This window comes from Rana temporaria, chromosome 5 (assembly GCF_905171775.1).
Source record: "Rana temporaria chromosome 5, aRanTem1.1, whole genome shotgun sequence".
Classification (NCBI taxonomy): Eukaryota; Metazoa; Chordata; class Amphibia; order Anura; family Ranidae; genus Rana; species Rana temporaria.
The window spans coordinates 231,422,197-231,448,656 of record NC_053493.1 but is presented as its reverse complement, the minus strand read 5'-3'; the positions used below and the strand labels follow the sequence as shown (position 1 = coordinate 231,448,656).

The 26,460-nt window shown below is 38.6% G+C and overlaps 1 protein-coding gene across 2 annotated transcripts in view; it reads right to left on the bottom strand.

Moving 5' to 3' along the window:
• LOC120940617 (cadherin-6-like) overlaps positions 1 to 26,460 on the bottom strand; it is a 516,101-nt gene that overhangs the window by 79,244 nt on the left and 410,397 nt on the right. For both annotated transcript variants that reach the window (XM_040353572.1, XM_040353571.1), the window contains one exon: positions 718 to 971. In XM_040353572.1, coding sequence (XP_040209506.1) covers positions 718 to 971 — 254 coding nt within the window. The remainder of the gene's footprint in view (positions 1 to 717; positions 972 to 26,460) is intronic.

Below are 26,460 nucleotides of genomic sequence, written 5' to 3'. Positions count from 1 at the left end.
TGTATGTACTTGTATTGACTACTAAGATTTTTTCTTTTAGTAATTACAATACAAAATCTGATTAGCTGCTAAGAAATCACTGTATCAGTGCAATCTTTACAGTTTATTCCTAAATAAGTCTGCATGACATACCTGTTTATACCTGTTGAATTAAAACACAACTAATTTTCTCTCCATAATAGATTTCAGCCTCCTATGGTGAGTGGTACAACCAATGACAAAGTGGCTGACATCAGTGGTAATTTCTTATAATCCAACGAGAGCTGCATTTTTATCTGGGCAACTTAAAAATGGAAAATTATGGAAGGGATACAACCACCTTTTACTCTCATAGCCTTATCAAAAAACGTAGGACATTCTGTTCTAGGCATTAATAAAACAAAAAGTTTAAAGATATGGCTTTTAGTCCATTCATCTTGTATCATTCGCCTTTCTATCCCCTGTTCAGAATGAGCTATGTTAAAAAAGACTTACACCATCATATATTTGCAGCTCACATGGGTTTGAACTTATGAAACAATGTAAAAATCCAGAACTCTATAAAATCCATTTGCATGAATGACACATCAAGCTAAAAAGTTAAACTAAAACATCCTTTGATAATTCTAGTCTCATCATCTACAAAGCTTTTAACAATATAACATTTTGCAGCTTTGATCACTACAATGAAATCGATGTGCATACAAGGAAATATATGTGCATTTTTCTAATGCTTACTTTACAGGACTTCTGGCAGCATCTGGATCTTGGGCTGTGACTGTTCCTATAAGAGTGTTAATTCGGGCATCTTCCATGATTTCAAGTACATAGGCTGATTTGGTGAACACTGGCGGCTCATCCGCATCCTCCACCAAAATTTTAACAGTAGCATCGTCCTTGAAGGGTCCCATGTACTGAAACCTGGAGTCTTCATATGTATTGACAGCTTCGACTTTCAACGTATACATCCTTGTTTTCTCAAAGTCCAGTGCCTGCAATTAAAAATATAATATAACCTCAGGAACTAAAATAATTTAGGTATAATGCATCAAATGTCAGGAAACAAATCTAAACGACACAATCACAATCTTACTCATTTTATTACAGTACAAGAGGCAATAATATGCAACTTTACCTTTTTTTTCCATAAAGTGGTTGTATTGCGAGGGGAATATCTCCTAAACCGTACAGGTTTAGGAGATATTCTTTATACCTACAGGTAAGCCTTATTATAGGCTTACCTGTAGGTAAAAGTGAAAAAAGTGGGTTTACAACCACTTTAAATTCATTTTGGGACATTGTATTAAAATGTCCGTGAGGTGGCCTGCTTTTCTCAACATTTGAAAACGGCAGCATCAGCAGATCTAATTTTTTTGGATCTGCCTCAGTACTTTGCATAAGTGTGTTTAATGCAATCTGAAGAAAGAAGTTACTGACACATATAACTGGACTTATTTAAAAAGGCACAATACACAAGTAAAATGCGCAAAAAAACAGAGCAACAAGTATCAAGTCAGTATTAAAATTACTTGATGGACATCATAGTATGTACAGTCAGTAGAACAGAGAAAGTCCAAACTCTGGTAATATAGGAAGTCCAGGTGCCGGGGAGGAATAGTATAGCAGGGGTTAAGGCTAAATTTTCAGGGTTGCCATCAGAGGGGAACAATTCCAATTCTACAGGAAAAAAACACAAGGCGAGAAGCGCCTCTGGGTGTAGAGGTTTAAAATAATTTTAATAACAGAGTAGTAAACATAGGCCACTCACATTTTGGTGGTGAAAATCAGGCATAGAAAAGATCCCAAACAAGGGGGAGAGATCATCAGGTCCGTCAGTCTGTTCCTGGTTTTGCTGGGGCACTGTGCTGTTGTAATTTTGCTCACGCCGCTGACAGATGGAGATGTAGCTGGCTGCGGTGGAGGAAGAACCTCAGAGCGAGGCTTGGAGCGCAGTTGGTTTGGCAGGCGAGGAGTAGTGACGTCACTGGCAATGCAACGCGTTTCGTGAGTGTACAGGCTGCGTGTGACTTGGCGGCCGCACTCCTTCATTAAGCTCCAAGCCTCGCTTTAAAGTTCTTCCTCCACCGCAGCCAGCTACATCTCCATCTGTCAGCTGCGTGAGCAAAATTCAAGCAGCACAGCGCCCCAGCAGGACCAGGAACAGACTGACGGACCTGATGATCTCTCCCCCTTGTTTGGGATTTTTTCTATGTTTACTACTCTGTTATTAAAATTATTTTAAACATCTACACCCAGAGGCGCCTCTCCCCTTGTGTTATTTAAAAAGGCAGTGCAGAGAACAATATCTATATTCACAGTGAAGGAGACTATAGTAACCAACCACATTTAAGTATACTTGATACAACTGAGGAAAAGAAGCACATCTGGTTAGTTGACAAAGGTTACTTTGCATTACCTTATTAAATAAGCAGAGCAATTGTATGAGAGATAACATACGTAGAAGGCACCCTTCACGTGGATCACAGTCTGCTCAGCAGGGGATCCATGAGCATATTCTTGCTGAATCAGAGTTCATGAGTCAAATGTCAGTGTTTTGACATCCATGCCCTTGGTCTATGCTCAGTGGACACAAGTAGACCAGTGACAGCTCTATAAACTCAAAATGGACTCAGCTGTCAGTTTACATTGGGCTACCTCCGAATCGTCCTTTTCTGTATTTTTTTTCTTGTACCTGGGCAACCCAGAGGTAGTAGGTGGCTGTAAAGGTACACCAGCCCGTTTATATCTGACTGTCCGTAGGGCTGTATGGACTTTCCCATCAGGTCTGCCTGAAAGATGATGTAGTGGTAGAATTGTTTTGTTTTACATGTAAACGGTTAATGTCAGCCATTGTACTTTGCTCAGCAATATTTTAGTTGCCTTAATGAATTAACTGAAAGTCTGAGGAGTTTAACTAGATCTTGTAGCTTTGAGAATATTTTTTTTGTAACATTATGTCTAAAATCATAAATACCATGCTCTAGTTATAGAGGAGGGGATTTTGTATGCAATTTATAAGCACACAGATGTTTATTTGTCTAATAACAAGATGATCCCGTTTTTAAAGCAAATAAACACGTATATTTAACCACTTAAGGACCCCCCACTGTATATGTACGTCCTCTTTTTAAACATGGATATCTCAGTAACGGCAGCAGCTGCTGCCACAACTGAGATATCCATGTTTTTAGCGGGCGGCCGTGTAAACGATAACGGCGGTCTCCGCGGCGGATTTGCCGCGAGATCGCCGTTATCGGTGGCGGGAGAGGGCCCCTCCCGCTGCTTTTCCGCGCCCTCTGCCGCTTACCGGAGCCGTCGGTAGCGGCAGAGGAGATCCGATGCTGCCGCCTGGAGAGTGAGGACTTGAGTGAGGGCAAGATGGCCCCCACCCGTCCTCATAGCTCTGCTGGGCGGAAGTGACGTCAAAACGTCAGTCCCGCCCAGCCTCTTAAAGAGACAATTTTTTTTCTGTAATTTTTTTAAATGACAAATTTTCCTTTTTTTTTTTTTTTTTTTGCATTTAAGCCTAAATATGAGATCTGAGGTCTTTTTGACCCCAGATCTCATATTTAAGAGGACCTGTCATGCTTTTTTCTATTACAAGGGATGTTTACATTCCTTGTAATAGGAATAAAAGTGATCATTTTTTTTTTTTTTATATTTTAGTGTAAAAAATAATAAAATCAATAAAATTAAATAAGAAAACAAAAACATTTTTTTTTTAAAGCGCCCCGTCCTGACGAGCTCGCGCGCAGAAGCGAACGCATACGCGAGTAGCGCCCGCATATGAAAACGGTGTTCAAATCACACAAGTGAGGTATCGCCGCGATCGTTAGAGCGAGAGCAATAATTATAGCCCTAGAGCTACTCTGTAGCTCAAAAAATGCAACTTATAGAATTTTTTAAACGTCGCCTATCTAGATTTTTAAGGGTAAAAGTTTGACGCCATGCCACGAGCGGGCGCAATTTTAAAGCATGACATGTTGGGTATCATTTTACTCGGCGTAACATTATCTTTCACAATATATAAAAAAATTGGGCCAAATTTATTGTTGTCTTATTTTTTAATTCAAAAAAGTGAATTTTTTCCAAAAAAAGTGCGCTTGTAAGACTGTTGTGCAAATACGGTGTGACAAAAAGTATTGCGATGACCGCCATTTTATTCTCTAGGGTGTTAGAAAAAAATATATATAATGTTTGGGGGTTTTAAGTAATTTTCTAGCAGAAAAAACTGTTTTAGTCTTGCAAACACCAAATCTGAAAAACACCTGAGGTCTTTAAGTGGTTAATTTGCTTTATTTTACTGAACTAGAAAATCTACTAGCTGAACCAACCACTTAGAGTTTTCTAATTATAGTCTCACAACTGCTTCCTGATGAGTTTTATAATTTGAAATTTTCTGCTGTTTACTGATGCTTGGAATTGTTCAACAGATAGATATATAGACAGACAGACAGACAGACAGACCGACAGACAGACAGACAGACAGATAGATAGATAGATAGATAGATAGATAGATAGACAGACAGACAGACAGACAGACAGACAGACAGATAGATAGATAGATAGATAGATAGGATTTTATAGGGGGGCTCCCGCATAAAAGAAAGAATAAAACAGCAAGTGGAACCCGCCCCCCAGTTTTTATGGACACTATATTTAGTCAATGTTACAAGGGATACCTACCCCTTTGTTAGGGTTTGGTATGCCCTCAAAAAGGACAGCGCACCTTACCAGAGGAAAACCTGCTTTGCAAAGCACCCAGTTCTCATGTTTATGTGGAAAACAGCCTCTTTCTCACATCCCTGGCTTGGGGCATGAGGCGTTGGCAGGGAACATGGGAACATATTAGAATTTGGAAGTTCCTTCAAAAATAAAAGGAACCCTGAGATATCCTCACTTTCCCCATGTGAATAGTATACAGTATAGTACCCCTGCATACTCATCCCACCACCAACAAAAAAGAAAAAGAAATAGTAAATAAAAATACCACACATGTAAAAAAAAAAGGCCTTATCTATGACGTCATCCAGCAATGTAAATCCACATCAATCAAGATGAACGACAAACCTGATGACCCACCGAAACAGGACACAAACAACCCAGGCTCCTGGCAGACTTTTGCTAGAAATGAAAGCTCCAGGCCCTGCTTTTGGATTTAAGAAAAATGGCAGGGTATCTCAGGTTATGTCATGATCATATTAAGTCAGGGATATCACCCAGGATACCCCACTCATTTGTTTAATTGTGTTCCTGGCTTTGGAAATGACATTCTCTGCAAGGAGTCCTCTGGAAGTAGGCATGTTGATGATAGTGTGTCTTGTTTTGGTGGGTTGGCATTGTTCATTGTTAATGACGTTGATCTACATTACTGGGCAACATGATTGACTGATAGATTTACATTGTAGGTCTTTTTTGTTTAAATAAAGAACTTCAAATATGTGGTGTGTTTATTAACATTGTTTTATTTTTATTTTTTTTGATGAATGGTTAACCAGGGATTACTATTGACCCCTTATCCAACACCATTGTATACTTTTTCTTGCATAGGATTCCGCATTTTTTTCAAACCACACCCTGATAAGGTTTGGTATGTATTTTTACAATGAGTCTCATGTGTAGTGTTGAGCGGAATACGCCATATTCGATTTCGCGATATATCACGAATATATAGACGAATATTCGTGAAATATTCGCTAAAATCGAATATTCGTGATATTTTATAAAAAAAAAAATTGCGAAATTTCGCTAATGCGAATGCGAAATTGATTGCGAAATTTTGACAACTGATGTAGGAGAACTCTGATTGGCTCTGATGCAAAAGAAGGGCGGAGAAAGTATTCGCGAATATTCGGAAATCGAATATTGGTGATATTTTATCGAAATTTCGCTAATGCGAAATTGATTGCGAGATTTTGACAACTCTGATTGGCTCTGATGCAAAAGAAGGGCGGAGAAAGTATTCGCGAATATTCGGAAATCGAATATTGGTGATATTTTTTTGAAATTTCGCTAATGCGAATGCGAAATTGATTGCGAGATTTTGACAACTGTGGTAGGAGAACTCTGATTGGCTCTGATGCAAAAGAAGGGCGGAAAAAGTAATCGCGAATATTCGGAAATCGAATATTCGCGATTGCGAATATTCGGCAACATAAAAGGATCGCCTCAGCTTAGCTACTCGGCCCAGGGTCTCTAATCATACCAGCAATGCTTTTAGACGTCGATAGGATGTGATCTGTTTTAAAAATAAATTTGAAAAAATACGAATATTCGGAATAGCGAATTTTGGCCACGAAATTCGAGTTATTCGCGAATATTCGAATATGCCATATTCGTAACGAATATTCGAAATGCAAATATTCGTGAGCAACACTGCTTATGTGTTTGCTGTTTCTTTTACAGGATCCCCTTTTACATACCATAGCAGTTTTTCATCTAGGGTACAGGTCTAATATGAATGGAGGGTAATACTGGCTGCTTTGTTTACAAACAGAGCAAAGTGGCTGGAAAATATAATTTAGCAACCTGCAATCTGATATCTTTTTTTTCTTTCAAATGTCACTTTTTGTTCAGATGCACCACTTCACAAACAGTTTTTAAGGCAACCCTCTAACATGTCTTTAATGTTTGACTTTTGCCTTTATTGAAAGAGCTGCTTCCTTCCAAATAGTGTATTTAGTTTTCTGCATTTGTACATGTCCTGCTCCTCTTCCTGCCATTTGTTTGACAATCCCTTGCTTCCCAGCCTTGAACATTTAGAGAATTGATTTTCAAAATTTGCCTCCTGTTGACGAACAGGGTTTCCATATTGTGGCTTTTTAGCTCTGTTCACCAAATGCGCCCACAAACTGAACCCAAACAGATTCACCCATCACTAGTAGTTAGTCAACCTATAAAACCCCCCCAGTGACCATATCAATCTAGGTCTGTAGAAAAGAAAACTAATTAAGTGATAGAGACATTTTTTTTATCATTATTGTGTTTATTATAAAAAATAGCCCATATATTGATCAGTTTTTTTTAAATTCAACCAGTAGGTTGAACAAAAAAAAATGATCTAATTCCCCCAACCACACATTCAAGGTGGATGAGGGAAAACTCCCCACTGAGCTATTGTATTCTGACAGTGGGGAGACTTTCCTGTTGTTAGAATACACTGATCAGAGCTGTCAGCTATAGCCTGCAGTGCTGATCGAGTGGGGGAAATCTGATATGATGGTTGTATAGAAGTTGATTTGTAGATAGACTTCTGTACAACCTCCCTGTCTATACATGGATTGAAAGTAGGCTGGTCCCTGCTGAACCGGACAGATTTTAATCCAGATTTATGGCTGCTTTAGTCTGTTTATGTAGTTTATATACAGTTTGCACTGTAGTAGCAGAAAAGAAAACAAATAAAGTATCTAATTCTTGTGGACTTGTGTCTTTTTTTAACCTCACCTGCTATGTAATTATGTAACTATGTAACATACCTGTGTAATACAAAGTCTTCATTGCTGGGTCTAGAAATTATACATTATTTATAGGAATGAACTCATGCAATCCTTGGAGATTGCAAACTGCTAGAAGCAGACAGTCCCAGCATCCATTTTACTAAGCTCTGCTGATTTCTCCTTTACATGTGATTCCAGCAGGCAACTGTGGTAATCAGAATACACATCTACAGGGCTCCCAAACGCTTTCTTTTTTCTTAGTCTTGGTTTGGAGACGTGTGCTCTCTATAGGTTAGCTAATAAATGCAGGAGTGTCTGCTTTTAGCATTTTGTGATATTGATCCACTTGGTTTGCATGATCATGTTGAACTAATGTGTTTAATGTTTTTTAAAACTACAGTTATCTTTTAAGGTGGTTATGGGTAACCTGCAGGCAAGCCGTGTATTCATTTCTAAATATCTCTCAAAGCTGAAAACTCCAGTAGGCAAGACCAAATGTGAGAATTATCTTAGCATGAAATGTGGATTTATAAAAATGTACAAGTACACTGTATATAACTAAAACTATTGTTACCATTAAAAATATATGGAAGGTGTTTTAATGAGGTCCTTTTACCTGCTTATCAGAGTGGAATGTTGAGTAATTATATTTTGAAATAAACTGTCACCAGTTAGGATCGGCATTACTAGTTATATACCGACTGAGCTATTTATCATTGTGTCTTTTTCATGGTCTTACCTAATTCAGCTCTCACACCTATAAAGGCGGTCCCCGGGTTACAAACACTTGACTTACAAACGACTCCTACTTACAAATGGAGGAAGGCAACAGAAGTGAGAGGAAATCTACCCCTAGGGAGGGAAATTCTCTCCTGTAAGGCCTCGTACACACGACCGTTTTCCTCGACAGAATCCATCAAGAAACTTGGTGGGAGAGCTTTTTTGCCGAGGAAACCGGTCGTGTGTATGTTTTTCATCGAGAAAACTGTCGAGGAACTCGACAAGAAAAAAAGAGAACAAGTTCTCTTTTTCCTCGACAGGAGTCTCAATTTCCTCGTCGTGTTCCTAGTCCAGGTGGTTTTCGACGAGAAACATGATCGTGTGTATGCTAAGAAACCCGTGCATGCTCAGAATAAAGTATGAGACGGGAGCGCACCTTCGGTAAAAGTAGCATTTGTAATGGAGATAGCACATTTGTCACGCTGTAACAGTCTGAAAAGTGCAAATTGTCTCTTACCAAACTTTTACTTAACACGCAGTAACATGAGATTAGCAAAAGCAGCCCCAAGGATTGTGCCAGTGGAATCGAACTTCCCCTGCCGTTGTATGTGTTGTACGTCACCACGTTTGAGAACGAGGAGATTTGGTCTCGACAGTGTGTACGCAAAGAAAGCTTGTCAAGTTTCTCCACAAGCCTGACAAGGAACTCGTCGAGGAAAACGATGTTTCATTTACGACGAGTTCCTCGGTCGTGTGTACTAGGCCTCAGAGTTAATATGTGTCTCCACTGAAGCTTTATCACCAATCACCAATCCTTTTTTCCACAACAACCCAAAATGTTCAAGATCCAATTGTCATTGGGACAGAAAGTGAGGTGAAATCTTCTGAGCAGGGGCAGAGTCAGCAAAACAAATGCTACAGGATGTTAACCCTTCTCTATGCTATCCCAAAAACATAAAAATAATTTTCTTGATGGAGCTACATTTAAAAAAATCACTTATTCCAACTTACAAACAGATTCAACTTAAGAACAAACCTACAGACCCTATTTTGTTTGTAACCCAGGGACCGCCGGTGTATATCACTTTTGGATCACAGCAAATTTTACATTTTCATTTGATTTTAATATATTTATTATGAGCCTGTTTATTTTGGCATAGCTTTGTCATTACTTTTAGATAACAAAGAAATGTATACTTTTTCCTGTTCAATATTTTTATTAAATCGTTTCAAAGATTACAGCTATACAGTTTGGGGAAACCAAGAATGACAATACAATCATTCCTCCATCACTAGGTTAGCATTAGAAAGCATACTTCTGAAAAGATCCAGAGTTTTCTAATAGAACAAAAAAATGTTTTCGCCATGTAATCTCATTGGACATAGACGGTAGCCAATAAAGGCTAACGTACAGTTGTATAAAAGACCACAACATGTGAATATCTATAGGTAAGAGTATTCTTGTTTTTGAAAAAATAACTGGTTTGTTTAAAGAAGAGGTATTACTGTAGGTTATTAGCAAACGATTAGTGTGCAAATCAATCATAAATTCTTAAAAGTCATGAAGTTTAACCACTTCCATACCGAGCCTATTCTGGTACTCCTCTCCTACATGTAAAAATCATATTTTTTTTGCTATAAAACTACTCAGAACTCCCAAACACTATATACTGTATATGTTTTTTTAGCAGACACCCTAGGGAATAAAATGGCGGTCATTGCAACTTTTAATCTCGCCTGATATTTGCACAATAATTTTTCAAACGCCTTTTTTGGGGGGAAAAAAAAACGGTTTCATTAATTAAAATATAACAAAACAGTAAAGTTAGCCTAATTTTTTTTGTATAATGTGAAAGATTATGTTACGCTGAGTAAATAGATACCTAACATGTCACACTTTAAAATTGTGCACACCCATGGAATGGCACCAAACTTTGGTACTTAAAAATCTCCATAGAGATGCTTAAATTTCTTTATTTTTTACAGGTTACCAGTTTAGAGTTACAGAGGAGGTAGAGTGCTAGAATTGTTGCTTGCGCTCTAACGCACACGATGATACCTCTTCATGGTTTAAACGGCGTTTACATATGTGGGCGGGACTTGCGTGTGTGTTTGCTTCTGAACACGAGCTACCAGAGACAGGGGCGTTTTAATTAATTAATTTATTTTATTTTTTACTTTATTTCTTTTTTTTTACACAATTTTTTACATTTTTTTATCACTTTTATTCCTATTACAAGGAATGTAAACATCCCTTGTAATAGGAATTGTTAGCGACAGGTCCACTTTATGGAGAGATGCGTGGTCAATAAGACCCCACTTCTCTCCTCTAGGCTGGAAAGCATGAGATCGGGAAAAAAAATCACAATCTCATGCTGACAGCTGGGATTGCGGCATGTCCCCCTCAGGTCTTCCAAGTGCACTTTCAGTGCAATTTCAAGTGCACTTTGCACTTGTAGTTTGCACGTGTAGTGCAAAGTGGATTTGCCTTTAGTAAATAACCCCCAATATATTGTGTGAAGCGCCATGGATAGTCCTGCTTATGTAAACAAAAAGTGGGAAGATGCTAAGGAAGAAGCTCATGAAGGCAATGGACAATGGTGGCCTGTCACTTTTGAAGACAGCTCAACTTTTTTGTGATATCTCAGTCAACACATACTACTGAAACAAAACTTCTGCTGTGTATGGTAAGTTTGCTAGGTAGCTTGATCCTTAAGGAAATTGTCTTGATGATAATAAGAATTAGATTGATTGTTTAATTAAGTGTTAGTTATATCTTAAACACCTGCTTAATTGGTTGCTCTGGAGGACTTAAAATTAAAGGGTAGTGGATTCTCATGTAATCAAGGTAATCAAAACCAGAATGTGGTTACAATGTATTTTAATTTAATATGGCTTTGCTCGGAAAAAAAAAATACCTACAGTATGGTAAAATATTTTATAAGCTTCCACAGTGCTAAAATTCTAGAGTTATTTTCTGAAGGCAAATGCAGCAGATTTTAATGCTGTCAAAAAATCATTACTGAAGGTGATGTGATTAAAAGCATAATACATATATCTGCTCCCTCTGCTTTAAAGCACTGTACCCACATTGCAAAAAAAAAAGCTTAAGACGTTAATTCCTGTACACGATGCAATGTACTTAATGTGATTTAAACATGTTTCCAAACAGCCAGTCTTCCTTTTTCCTCTGTGGGTTTCTCATTAGCCTTAGTGGTCCCACAGAGGATTCTGATGATCATATTCTCAAAACAGTTATATGTAATTAAATGTATTGTGTTTTTTCTTTTTTTACACAAGGCTGCCTGTAGTTTTGTATTTGGTTAATGCAAATGAGCGTGTGCTGATGGTGTTAGTTTTAAAATAACTGATCTCTGTTTACATACAGTATATGTACAGGGCTGCAACCCCTCATTTTTGGATACTACGTAACTTTGTGTAACACTATAAGGAGAATCTGTGTGATCCTCACACAATATAGTACATACTGTATGTTATAGGTGCACGTCACAAAGCGTTTTATTTGGAAATGCTTCACACTTAAAGTGGAGTTCCACCCATAATTTTAACTTTACATCAATCATCAGCTTTCAGAATGAACAACAACATTTGGGCCAACATTTTTTTTTATTTCCTCTGTATGCACTGTTGCCATGGGGTCCCTTCTAATCTGCCACTTCCGGGCCGTGGCAATTTACATCATATCCCGTGGCCTCTGTACTCCTGGGAGATGTGTGTCATGAGTGAGTGAGAAACTTATATAGCGCAACACATGCGAACTGAATCGCCTCTGGGCGCTTAGTATCCTTTCCCTACTGTCCTTTTGCCCTCAAAAAAGATGGGTTTTGAGTTTTTTTCTGAAGGCCAGGTGATTCACCTCCAACCGGATGCTGGTTGGTAGAGCATTCCATAGTCTAGGTCCTTGGATTCCAACTCTTCGTTCTCCTTTGGACTTGTATCTGGCTTTGGGTATCTGGAGTAGATTTTGGTTGGTGGATCGCAGAACGCGATTGGGGTTGTGACATTTTAATTTTTCGCATAGATATTGGGGGGCATTTCCTTGAACACACTTATGTGTCAGACAGAGGGCCTTAAAAGTGATTCTGTCTTTTACTGGCAACCAATGAAGGGATCTCAGTGAAGGTGAGATTGATTCCCATGCGGCCGTATTTTGAACAACTTGCAGACGAGTGATTTGGTATTTTGGGAGTCCGAGGTAGAGGGCATTTGCATAGTCGAGTCTGGAGTTGATAATTGTACCCACCACGACTGCTATGTCTTCTTTCGGGATAAAGGGAATGAGTCTACGTAGCAGGCGCAGCAGATGGTCATTGTTTCCCCGAAGTCAGTGGGCATCAACGAAGGATAGCATTGCATGTGTATAGGGGGCATGCGTGAGATCGGGAGGTGCATGCTGGGTATCCAACATCACCATATTTCGGAAGAGACTGCTAGTGGGCTTCACATGCCCACAGTAGGGATGGAAGTGCTCTGCAGATCAGAAATAAACAGTAACACAGCATCGGGCAGGGGGGGGGGTGGACACAGCCTGCAGACACAGCGGGGGGACATCACAGGATCCTGGGGACAAGGTAAGTAATCTGCACCAGGATTCTGCAATGCAATCCCGAGTGGGGCTCAGAGTTACCGCTAATGGTACTAAAATTTATCTCCGAGCCACACTCTGGAATACCGCCAGGAGGGTTAATTGAACAAGCTGAAGTTAGAAGCTGATTTATTAAATCAAACCCCCAATGATGACAAAGATTGAAAGCACCCTTTGTTTCCCGCAGCACATTCTCAGCCTCCAGACACTTATGAAGTATGTCTGCAATCTTTGACCACCTCCTGTAGCAAGCTTGCAGCCTATCACAATCTATCTTAGTATGCTCGCTGTCTTTTTTTTAAAATAAAAGTTGGGGGGGGTGATTGTTGTTGGGTTTTAAGGAGGCTTGGACCCCAAATTTGCTAGGAACTTAGCTTTAATGTATAATGCTATATTAGTTATGTTCATATTTCTTACAACTTACAACTTTCATACATCAGAAGATAACAGTTATAAATATTCTATAGATTTATGCATACAGTATATGTACTGTATACCATAAATGACTACACTCTGACCATAACATTGAGCTATACTTTGGATACGGCACGGCTAAAATCAGACAGAGAATAGGATAAACTTAGCAAACAGTTGGGTTTATTCAACTGTTGAAACCACTAACAAAAAATAAGATGCTTTGGAGCTAAGGCAGTTGCATCCATGCACTCTTCATACATTGCATATGCTTTAAACATTACTTTGGTGCTTTTAGAAGCTTCTGCTCAGTCTTTGCCTTAAGCCCCATACACACTATCAGTTTTCTTGCAGGTTTTTCTCTTCAGGTTTACCAAAACCATGTAGTGCAAGGGCCTGCCTGATTGCATACAAATTGAAACTCTTGAGGTTTGACCTCATATTAGATGGTTTTGGTAAATCTGAAGACAAAAACCTGTGTATGGGGCTTGAGAATATGGTTCATCATAAGCCACCCTATGAATTGGAATGTGAGCTTCCAAAACACAGACATGTTAATGTTATTTCGGTATCCCTCGCATTTTCTTTATGGAGCAATAACCACTGTTATTTATAATGAATTAAAGCAGGTATTTTAATAGTTGCTATGGCTAAAACCTGTATTTATTCTGTCCTAAATTGCGCCTCTAAGTCCATTGAGTAAGAATTCAGGGCCAGATTCACAAAAACCGGGCGCAACTTAACTTTTCCCATTTAAGTTACACCGCCGCAAATTTTCTTCCTAAGTGCCGATCCACAAAGCACTTACCTGGAAATTCGCAGCGGTGTAACTTAAATCCGTCCGGCGCAAGGTGTGCCCAGTCGAATGGGGCGAGTCCCATTTAAATTAGGCGCGCTCCCGCGCCGGACGTACTGCGCATGCTCCGTCGGGTAAATTACCCGACGTGCATTGCGCTAACTGACGTCGCACCAACGTCATTTGCTTAGACGTTAACGTAAATGGCGTCCAGCGCCATTCACGGACGTCTTACGCAAACGACGTTGATGTTTAAATTTCGACGCGGGAACGACGGCCATACTTATCATGGCTTAAGAGAACTAGGGCTCAGCCCTAGTTTTACGCGGCGTAACTCGACGGAAACTACGTAGATTTAGATCGACGGGCCGTTCGGGACGTTCAGGGATCGCCGTAAGTCTTCATTTGCATATTCTACGCCGGCTGCAATGGCCTCGCCACCTAGCGGCCGGCCTAGAATTGCATCCTTAAGATCCGACAGTGTAATTCAATTACACCTGTCGGATCTTAGTGCTAGCTATGCGTAACTGATTCTATGAATCAGTTGCATAGTTAGAAACAGAGATACGACGGCGTATCAGTAGATACGCCGTTGTATCTCGTTTGTGAATCTGGCCCTCAGTTCTTTTGTCAGAGTTGGTGGAAGTACTCAAACTCTTTTTATACAAATCTGAATTTGACTTTGCATGCTTTAAAGCAGGGATCCTCAAACTACGGCCCTCCAGCTGTTGTGGAACTACACATCCCATGAGGCATTGTAAAACTCTGACATTCACAGACATGACTAGGCATGATGGGAATTGTAGTTCCTGAACAACTGGAGAGTCATAGTTTGAAGACCCATGCTTTAAAGCCCCATACACACTATCAGTTTTTCTGTAGATTTTTCTCTTCAGGTTTACCAAAACCATGTAGTGCAAGGGCCTGCCTGATTGCATACAAATTGAAACTCTTGAGGTTTGACCTCATATTAGATGGTTTTGGTAAACCTGAAGACAAAAACCTGCAGGAAAACGGATAGTGTGTATGGGGCTTAAGGGTATAATGTATGGCATATAGTAAATAGTTTCCTATTAACATGCACCAATCACACTATAACAAAATTCCTTCCAAAAGAACTAGAACATATGAAACAGATCAAGAAAAAGTTGTCCTCAATCGCCCTGGATTTGGTCATTTGTAACAAAAATGCAAAAAAACGATATCAGACAACTAAATTACACTGAAATATGTGAAGGCTGTCAAAAATAGAACTTTTCAAAGACATAAAAAGCAAATCAGCACATTGCCTCAAATGGTTTCTAGTATTGCAATTTGGGCCACTTCCCAGAATATATATTGTGAGCATCACTTAAAACACTAAAGTGTTTACATTCATCCAGCATTTGGCATCTGTAGAATGACTCTCACGTGTTTTTGGATCCATGTGCCACCATATAATTCAAAACCTATGAATCGCTAATTGTATGAACTCTAGGGATGTTTCCTTTAAATACAACTGTATCATTCAGAAACGTGCACTATAAAATGCACCCTGCTTATGCCTAACAGAAAATGGAAAAGAAAAACTAGAACAAGCTGATTAATGTTGCTGTGTCACTGAATGTACCTTTACTGAGAAACCATTTAAGGAAAGGAATGATAAAATTTAACAAGAACAATCCAGCTTTCGGGGGAACACTCAAATATAGTGTCAGAAAAATAACCTTTATTGTTTAAAAAGTATGCCACAGTAAGCACACTTGTTGCTCTTGACATAATCATAAGGTATGATTTTGATGCCCATGGTTTTGAAAAGCAATGTGCGACTTGCAGTAGCCCCTGGTAGTCAGTAACCATATGCTATGATTCTGACGGCTGTAAAATAAGGAAACATGAAAATTCTCTGACTGTATTAAATAGTAAATTACCTACAATGTATAACTGCAAAGCCCACCATGAACAGTTTGATGCAGCCTGGCTTGCAAAAAACAACTCAAATGATGCTATGCAATTCCACCCCTTCATAAAATACAATGCAATTGATTTAATAAAGGCAAATAGGCTGTTTACTGTGTGAAGCCTCGTACACACGACCGAGGAACTCGACGGGCAAAACACATCGTTTTGCTCGTCGAGTTCCTTGTGAAGCCGCCGAGGATCTCGGCGAGCCAAATTTTCCCATTGCCGTCAAGGAAATAGAGAACATGCTCTCTTTTTGGCCCGACGAGATCCTCGGCGGTTTCCTCGTTGAAAAGTGTACACACGACCGGTTTCCTCGGCAAAAAAAAAAGCCAGCAAGCTTCTTGCTGGTTTTTGCCGAGAAACTCGGCCGTGTGTACAAGGCCTGAGGCACTTGCAGAGACATTTTCCCTAGAGCTTAGTGAATGTAGTGGAATTTCACTTTACAAATAAAACCTCAATCACAAGCAAGGACATTTTGGAAAAAATAAATTTTTAATTGCCTAATTGGATGATGGTCATTCAGTAAGCTCCTTTGCAAAGAGTAAACAGTCTACTCACTTTTTATAAATCATCCACAATACAATCTGCCCTGTCAACATTTACAGCATAAGTGGTATTTTATAGGAATTACCGCTTTTAACTGAAAAAAAAAATATCTTCAGGCCTCAAGCACACTGGACGTTTTTGGATGTTTTTACAGCAGCTGTTTTTGGCAGTAAACGTTTTTTTCTACAGTCAATAAACTCTCCAACATGTTATCCTATGTGTCCATGCACACATAGGCTGTTATCAGCAGTTTTGGGCAGTGGCGTTTTTGAGCAGTAAAAAAAAAAACAAAAAAAAACTAGTGGGTTCTGAGAGACGTTTTTCAGCTGTAAAAACGCTCTAAAGCTGATCAATAAACGCTGATAAACGCTCAAACGCTAAAAAATGCTAAAAAACGCTATTGAAAAAACTTTGAAATAGCTGAAAAAAGTTGAAAAACTCACTGCAAAACTATTGGCGCTTTTATAACGTTATTTTAACGTCCAGTGTGCATGAGGCCTTAACGTTTTTGATTCATTGAAAAAAAAATAATAATAGTTTCTTCAGCAAAAAAACGCTAAAAAACGCTAATAAACGCTAATAAATGCTAAAAAACGCTAAAAAACGCTATTGAAAAAACTTTGAAAAAAGTTGAAAAACTCACTGCAAAGCTACTGGCGTTTTTATCACGTTATTTTAACGTACAGTGTGCATGAGGCCTAAATGGTAATCTAGTGAGGATAGCTAAGGAAGCTCAAGTTGGCCAGTTGGCTTCCAATTCAATATATACCAGTACTTTGGCTCCATACTAAACAATGTGACTAGGTTCCACCTACAGAATGCAGAGTAGAGTGCTTGAGTTTCATCTCCCCACACACAACATATATATTTTAGAGGTGGAGGATAAGTAGTGGAAAATCTCCAGCTAAGGTAACTGCATTTTGAAACCTAGTGGTAATGAAAGTATGCCAAAAGTCTAAGGTTTTCTAGTTTTATAGTAGGAAATGCTTAAAATCCTTGAAGATTTCTACACTTTTATTATTGTTGTGACAGCTATAAAAGGTTGTATTTCCTATTGTTTCTTGTCCAACTGTCAATGATCATCGGGGCAAATACATATTCTCCCTAGCAGGGACATGGATAAAAAAAAAAAAAAAAAATTCACTTCCTTTATACATCCAATAAAAAATAAATATATATATATATATATATATATATATATATATATATATATATATATATATATATATATATATATATATATACTGTATGTGGTGGCTTTAGATATATTTCTAGAACTTTCTAACACAAATCTTTTCAGGTTTAGGTGAGGGGAGTCGGGTGATCATCGGGGCAAATACATATTCTCCCTAGCAGGGACATGGATAAAAAAAAAAATTCACTTCCTTTATACATCCAGTAAAAAATAAAAATATGTAAATATATATATATATATATATATATATATATATATATATATATATATATATATATATATACTGTATGTGGTGGCTTTAGATATATTTCTAGAACTTTCTAACACAAATCTTTTCAGGTTTAGGTGAGGGGAGTCTTAAAAGGAGTTTCTGTTTTTCATTAAAACAGTGAGAACAACCTTCATCCCAAGCTAAATTTTATAGTCAAGTATATGCAATACAATATGCATCAAAATAACATTTACATGGTAAGTATTAACATTGTCATCAGTATTTAAATACACGGCAGAAATATCTATTTTTCAGCTAATGCATTTTTATGTAACAAAATAACAGAGTATTCACTAGAAGAATACAAAGGGTCAAACTGAAAAAAAGTCTAATAGCAAAACTGGATATGTTTTAAAAATAACACCAGTTGAAAAAATGAAATATAGGCAAAGCTTTTAAAGCACAACTCCAGACAAACCTTTTTTTTTTAGCTTTGTATGCATTAGAACAATGTAAACAGCAAATAGTCAGCAAGAGATATTTTTTTCAGATAAAGTTTATTTATGTCCACTAACGATTTGGTTATGTGGTCAGTTTTGATGCAAATTGTGCTTAGTTTAGTTCACCCAGCTTGTATTACTTGGAATAATGACCAATTATAGTTAAAAATAAAAGTTCCTGTACAATTTATAATGCAGCAGGGGATCAGGGGTCTTATAAATAAACTGGAGGTACATTTTTGCTTATTTTATTAACAAATCTATTTTAAGGAAAATTAACACATTTACGTCTATTTTGCTAATTTTTCTTCTTTTTTTTTTTTTTTCCTGTGGCGTTATTCAAAACACATTTTACTTCTAGAATTAGACATCTATTTCAAAGATGGCAATCAGACTTCTTTGTATTGAAAAACACCTCTGACAGCTAATAACATGTTCAGCAACCCCAAACTAATTTTATATATATAAAAAATATACAATTCAATCGCATGTATTAGGAAGAGCCAGAAAATTGCAATGCCAGATAAAAGCTAAACCAGCTTTGTTATTTTTATATCACAAAGATTGCATATGCTGTCCTTGTTTCATTATATTCTGGGACGCTGCTGCTCTGCTATGATAGATAATCCAATAAATAAAAAGACACCTATTTAAATTCAATCAAGAATATTGAAAAAATTGTAGATCCAGTTACTTTTCATTTTATCTCTAAAAATTGTTTTCTGTTTTTTGTTTTGAACTGACCCGAAGTAGACTTTTACAAATGTCCAGTTTGGGCGAAATATGATATTGCATGCTTCACAGTTATGTTTAACCACCCTCACTGTCAAGGCCATGGTTCTATATACATAGAATACCTGCTTTGCCCAGATCCAACCTTTATAAGTAGAATAATTCCTTTTCCATTGTCAAGAAGCTACAAGTTTTAGGTCTCATGCACACTGGACGTTAAAATAACGTTATAAAAACGCCAGTAGCTTTGCAGTGAGTTTTTCAACTTTTTTCAGCTTTTTTCAATGTTCTTTCAATAGTGTTTTTTAGCGTTTATTAGCATTTTTTTGCGTTTTTCCGCGTTAGTGTTTTTTAGCGTTTTTTGGTTGAAGAATTTTTTATTTTCAATGGATCAAAAACGTTAAAAAAACGCTGGTGAGTGACGTTTTTGAGCGTTTATCAGTGTTTATTGACGTTTATCAGCATTTTTACAGCTAAAAAACGTCCCTCAGAATCCACTAGTTTTAGTTTTTTTTCTGCTCAAAAACGCCACTGCCCAAAACTGCTGATAACAGCCTATGTGTGCATGGACACATTAACATGATGGAGAGTTTATTGACTGTAGAAAAAAACGTCTACTGCCAAAAACAGCTGCTGTAAAAACGTCCAAAAACGTCCAGTGTGCACGAGGCCTGACTTGCCGGTGATGAATACGTCTCAGACGTTCCACAATGATATTACTGTGATACCAGGTATCAGAAAGATTTTTAAACTAATATTTACTGGTAACACTTTTTTTTTATTTTAAGGCTCTGTTCACATCTCTGTGTTCTGAAAGCCTTGCAGGGGATCAGTTTGCACAGTAAATTCTGTTAATCTTCTGTTAATAATATTCATATATGCTGTTTTTCTGGTGCAAATATGCTTTAAATCCCATTCACAGCTGCACGCATGAGATACAATGTGTTGTGTGCACTTTGCATGCTTTAAGTGTGTTTAACATGTGTTAGCATTGAACTCTGTAATATTATTTTGCTGTAAACTACTTTAAAAACCACTTCAGCCCCAGAAGATTTGGCTGCCCAATGACCGGGACATTTTTTGCGATTCGGCACTGTGCCGCTTTAACTTACAATTGCACGTACTACATTGCACCCAAACAAAATTGACATCCTTTTTTTCCCCACAAATAGAGCTTTCTTTTGGTGGTATTTGATCACCTCTGCGTTTTTGAATTTTTGCACTATAAACAATAATAAAGCGACAATTTTGAAAAAAAAGCTATATTTTTAACTTGTTGCTATAATAAATATCCCCAAAAAATTAAAAAAAAATATGTTTTTTCCTCAGTTTAGGCCAATATGTATTCTTCTACATATTATTGGTAAAATTGCAATAAGCGCATATTAACTGGTTTGCGCAAAAGTTATAGCATCTACAAAATAGGGGATATATTTATGGCATTTTTATTCATATTTTTTTTTTAATAGTAATAGCAGTGATCTGCATTTTTAATCCTGACTGCGACATTATGGCGGACACGTCGGACACTTTTGACGCTATCTCCCCTGTAACAGAATGACCCGGGACAAGCAGAGACTTTGTAAGGATGAGGGGTACTCCCATTCCGGCGTCGCCAAGGAGTTTTATGTCTAGGGTCACCTTATGTCCGATAGGGCCATAGGGTGACTGAGAAATTATATCCTAAATTACAGGACAGGGGACATCACTGATAGTTCATATTGCATGATCTTGAGAGATTGCAAGTTGTTGATTAATTGTGACCCAACCAGTCAATAGTGACTCATCTTTCTGGATAGCCTGTTGACATGTTAATTGAGTCAGGCTTCTGGAAGACATTTCATTGTCCATTGTGTAAAGGTGTTAATCCAGGTCTGCTCCCAGACCTCTAATTAAGTTTGCTAAATACTGTTTATGTGTGGAATGTACTTGTCGGAGACAGAACGTCTGTCTAGGGATGTGGATTGAGAAGAGATCATTGTGTGATGGTGTTTTGTTTGAGTTCTGTTAATGAAGGAATGTGCAGTGATTAGATCATGATAATTATAGGCCGGCGCCGACATGTCTAGACTGTTTAGTAATTAGCTCAAAGAATGTGATTGAAGCCCCCCACTGTGTGATGTTTGGGTGGGGAGTTGATTGTTCCTTTCATGCCTTGTACTGTATATAAGACTGAAAGTTACCATTAAAAGTAGTCTTCATTTTTGGAACAAGTACAGAGCTGCGTGTCTTCTGGGAAAATGGGATGGATCGGGTCCTGTTGGTTGGAGTGTCGATAAGCTGTCTTGGATGGGATGGAAGGTCGTAAACGGTGGTGACCGTTACATCCCCATTCTGCCACTCCGTGATACGATCGCGGGGCAACCGGCAGACATCGAGCCTGCGGGACCTGCGGGCACGCTCACTGAGCACGAGGCAGGGGTGCGTGTGCCTCCGGCAGCGCACCCGCACATCGGCAAATTCAAAGGGATGTACAGATACATCTCTTTGAGCAGCCATGCCATTTTGCCGACGTATATATACATGCGTCGGTCGGCAAATGGTTAAAGCAAATCTCTTTCCAATGAACCACAGCCACAATCACCTAAAACATCAAAATGTGAGTGGATATATCTAAGCATAACTATGGATATAGAAAATAATATGTTCCACCTATATATTGTACAGTTTACAATGTACAATGGTAAACAAAAAACTTTGGAAAAATTATTTTAGAAACTCCAAAGTTTGTTGTGGCATCCATTTTGCTGTGTTAGCACAGGCAGTTTATACTGTGTGGTAGGGAGACAGCAGCTTGACAGCTCATCAATCCTCCGTGTAGAAGCTTTTTACGACTTCAGTGTAGTGCTATGACAAAACCTTTTTTTTAAATCTATTCACTGTTTATTGCATATTACTAATTACAGCAAGATGTGTGTCATAAAAAAGTCAAGTTACCTACAGATAATGTCTATTCATCAACACAAAGAAGAAAAAGTAAAGTGGAACAAGCAAAGATTTAAGTATGGACTAGGACAAGGTGGACATAAAAGGAAAGATCTTAAAGGGGTGTTCCTTACCCAAGTGTGATTACAAATGAGAGCATAAACGATAGTAACTCAGGCCCAGCCTTTTAAACTAAGAATCAACATTACAGACTTTACATTACATAAGAATCACTGTTATTTATTCTAACCTGTGTTCACTGCCATTAAAACAGGAAACAGTTTGAAGTTACAGTCTTCTAGATTGCCCCCTGCAGCTGTTTAACAGGAATTCTGACCACGTTGTCTGATAAACAGACTTTCAGTGCTAAGCACATTTTAACCTCCGCATCCCCAGCAGATTATAATCACCTTTCCTTTGCTCCCGTGGAATTTCAAAAGGGATGGACAGCCGCACTCCAAAGGAACTTCAAAAGTTGTCTTTATTGGTAAAAATGGACATGAATCACAGAATACAGCCAAAAAAGGGACAGCCGACGCGTTTCACACTAGTTCAGTGCTTAGTCATTGCTCCCCTTCTGCTCTGTTTGGCATCAGTATCTGGTACTCCTGAGTATGCAGGATTATTTGACTCACTGCTTGGGACCGCACTTAACCAATCCATAGCCCTAGGCAAGGCAACTCTAGCTACATGGGGCTTTTCTCTAGGCGGGTGAATGTACAGGCAAGAGAGTAAAAGGAAGGTAAGTACAAAATACGTGTCCATGTCGGTCTCTATAATTTTTTTATTTTTTTTTATAACAAGGATGTTTGAAGGATGTACTGGAAATGGAGCAAGTAGAAAGAAGGGCAACAAAGCTAATAAAAGGTCTGGAGGATATAAGTTATGAGGAAAGGTTGCTAGCACTGAACTTATTCTCTCTGGAGAAGAGACTCTTGAAAGGGCATATGATTTCAATTTACAAACATCGTACTGGTGACCCCACAATAGGGATAAAACTTTTTTTTGCAGAAGGGAGTTTAACAAGACATGTGGCCACTCATTAAAATTAGAAGAAAAAAGTTTTAGCCTTAAGCCCTGTACACACGGGCCAGAATCTCGTCAGGAAAAAAAAAATGTTTTTCCTGACGAGATTCTTGGCAAGAATCTCTTGCCGGCCGAGTGTACACACACTCAATTCAAAAGAACCGCTGTTCTTTTGAATGGCAAGAACGCAGTGACGTCATCGAGTGCGACGAGCATGCGCTCGTCACATTCTATGCGGTCGCCGCCATCTTGCTACACCCTACACTACCCTTGGAAGCTACCGTGCATGCGTCAAAGTCATTTCGAGCATGCACAGGTTTCCACAGCGACAGGTAAGTATACAGACACTCAAGTTTCTCTGCAGGAGAACACTGCCGAAAATCATGACGAGGGAAAATAGAGAACAGATTCTCTATTTTACTCATCAAGATTTTGGGCAGTTTTCTTGATGAGAAACCTGAAAGCCTCGTACACACACGCGGTTTACTCGCAGTTTTCTTGCTGGTTCTTGCCAAGAAAACCGTGCGTGTGTACGAGGCTTTAAAGTACATAGAGGGTTCTTTACTGTAAAGCCTTGTACACACGCTCGATTTTCTCAGCAAGGACCAGCAAGAAAACTGCTGGCAGAGCTTTCTTGCTGAGTAAACCGAGCAGGTGTACGAGGCTTTCAGGTTTCTCGTCTGGAAATCTGGCCAGAATATCTACGAGAAAAATAGAGATCCTGCTCTCTATTTTCTCTTCGAGATTCTTGTCGGCCTGTTTCCCAATGAGAAACTCGAGAGTGTGTATACTTACCTGTCGCCGTGGAAACCCGCGCATGCTCGAAATGACTTTGACGCATGTGCAGTAGCTTCCACGGCATAGGTAGGGTGAAGCAAGATGGCAGCGACGGAATCGAATGTGACGAGTGCATGCTCGATGAAGTCACCGCGTTCTTGCCTTTCAAGAGAACCGCGGTTCTTTTGAAAGGAGAGTCTGTACACTCGGGCGGCAAGAGATTCTTGCCAAAAATTTCGGCAGGAAAAACAACGTTTTTTTCCTGATGAGATTCTGGTCCGTGTGCACGAGGCCTGAGAGCGGCAAAGATGTGAAACTCCCTTCCACAGGCAGTGGTCTCAGCAGGGAGCATCGATAGATTAAAAAAACTATTAGATAAGCACCTGAATGACTACAGCATACAGGGGTATACAATGTAATCCTGACATATAATCACACACATAGGTTGGACTTAATGAACTAAAAAGTGTTAACAATACTTTTAGTTCTCTATTAAAGGGAACCTGTTGTTTTGCTCTGTGTGGACAAATCATAGATTTACTTTAACCTGCTTAGCGGTATCCCCGAGTGTGACTCGGGGTGTTTTTTTCATGCTACTATCGGTATGCCCGAGTCACGCTCGGGGTAGATGTGCAGAGTGTGCAGCGGCGCGGCTTACCTTTCGCAGCATCCACAGACAAAGTTACTTACCTTGTCCCTGGATCCTGCGATGCATCCCCGCTGTGTGAGCGAGCGGGTCCTTGCTCGATTCACAGTGTCCCCGATGTTACGACGCACGGGGGCGGAGAACGGCGCCAAATTCAAAAAAGTAAACAAACACATTACATACAGTATACTGTAATCTTATAGATTACAGTACTGTATGTAAAAAATACACACCCCCCTTGTCCCTAGTGGTCTGCCCAGTGCCCTACTAGACTCTTGTTTGGTCAGATTTAAATGAGTTATTCCTAAAAATTACAGGCCTACAGTATAAAACGCCAAATTTCCTTGCAAAATAATTGTACCGCTTTTGGTACGTAATTCCAGACAGAATCATACCGCCAGGGAGGTTAAAGATTAACTCTACTTTCGTAGAAAAAATAAATAAAAAATAATAATATAGTGTATACAATTGCAACACAAGCCATAGTGTAATTGGATGTTATTAAAAATGACCTTTCCTTTTCAATCTGCAGCTCTGTAATTTTCTGAAAATGCAATACAATATGGCTACCTGGAGTTGTTCTGTACACAGAATGCTCCCCAGAAACATCATTTCCTGCTTGTGTGATTGGCTCACTGAATTTCCCAGAAGTCTACACTAAGATACAAGTCAGATTTCAGGCACCACCTGCAACAAAAATTTAATTTTTGGTGAGATACTCCCAATAGGAACACATCTAAAGGGTTGCAGGCCCAGCAGCGTTCCTCATTAGTTCCCTGCAGGTGCAGCATCTGATTGATAATTATGAAACCACTCCTCCTAGACTCACTTTCCCACATGGGCACAGACAAACACACAATGATTTCTTCAGAATAACAAAAGGTGGGAATTCTGCAACAAAGTTTGTTAAAAATCCTTGCAACGCACATAGATAACCCAGGGGGGAATGTTTTTTTCTCAACAAGTGGAGTTACGCTTTAGGGTCAGCTCTCTCTGTGATAACAGGTATTCGAACATAATGCAGACAGACATATTTCTGAAATAGTTCAAGTCTCCATTATATGGAAACTTGTATTTGCATTTTGGGTTTATACTTAAATTTCTATATTTTATCTTGCCCATAAATTATTATAAAGAATATATAATTAAAATTAAACAGAAAAAAAAAAAGGTTCTAAGACCACCAGTTGTTTCGGAAGTGGTCCCCATTTAAAATTCTTGACAATATATATTTCTTTGGAAATACACCAGGTTATAAAATGAAAATTAAACATTTTAATTGTTCATTTCTTTTTTAATTTATATGATAATTTCTCTTTGTTCAGAATAACAGAATGGTCATTAAAATTCACCAAAGGAGAAGATAATCTGAGAACTGTACATTTTGTACACTTTTTAACACTTTTTGCAAATTTGAAGCTATAGGTGTCAAGTATGGGTCTTGCCCTTTAGATGGAACTTAATATTATTAAAATAAATAATTAGCAGAGACTATATCTCTGTGATATTTAAAAAAATGAAAACGAAGCACTTATTTTCTCAATGCATATATAAATACCAATTCTTCTGTTAGTATAAAGAAAGAAAATACTCATATATTAACTCACAAGGTGATCTCGGGACACCTTGTGAGCCACACCTTGTGAGCCACACTCGGGATCGCATAGCAGGATCCATGTACAAGTTACTTACCTTGTCCCCTGGATCCTGCCATGTCTCCCTGCTGTGTCTGCGATCCGCCATGTCTCTGCTCGATTCACAGTGCCGAGCTCCGTTGCCTGCGAGCGTTGCGACACACGGGGACAGAACTTCGGCGCCAAATTCAGAAAGTAAAAAACACTCAATACATACAGTACACTGTAATCTTAAAGATTACAGTACTGTATCAAATAATTACACATCCCCTTTGTCCCTAATGGGTTTTCCAGTGCCCTGCATGTAGTTTTATATTATAAATACTGTAGAAAATGGAAAAAAATTGCGAAAAAAAATGCTAAAGACGAATAA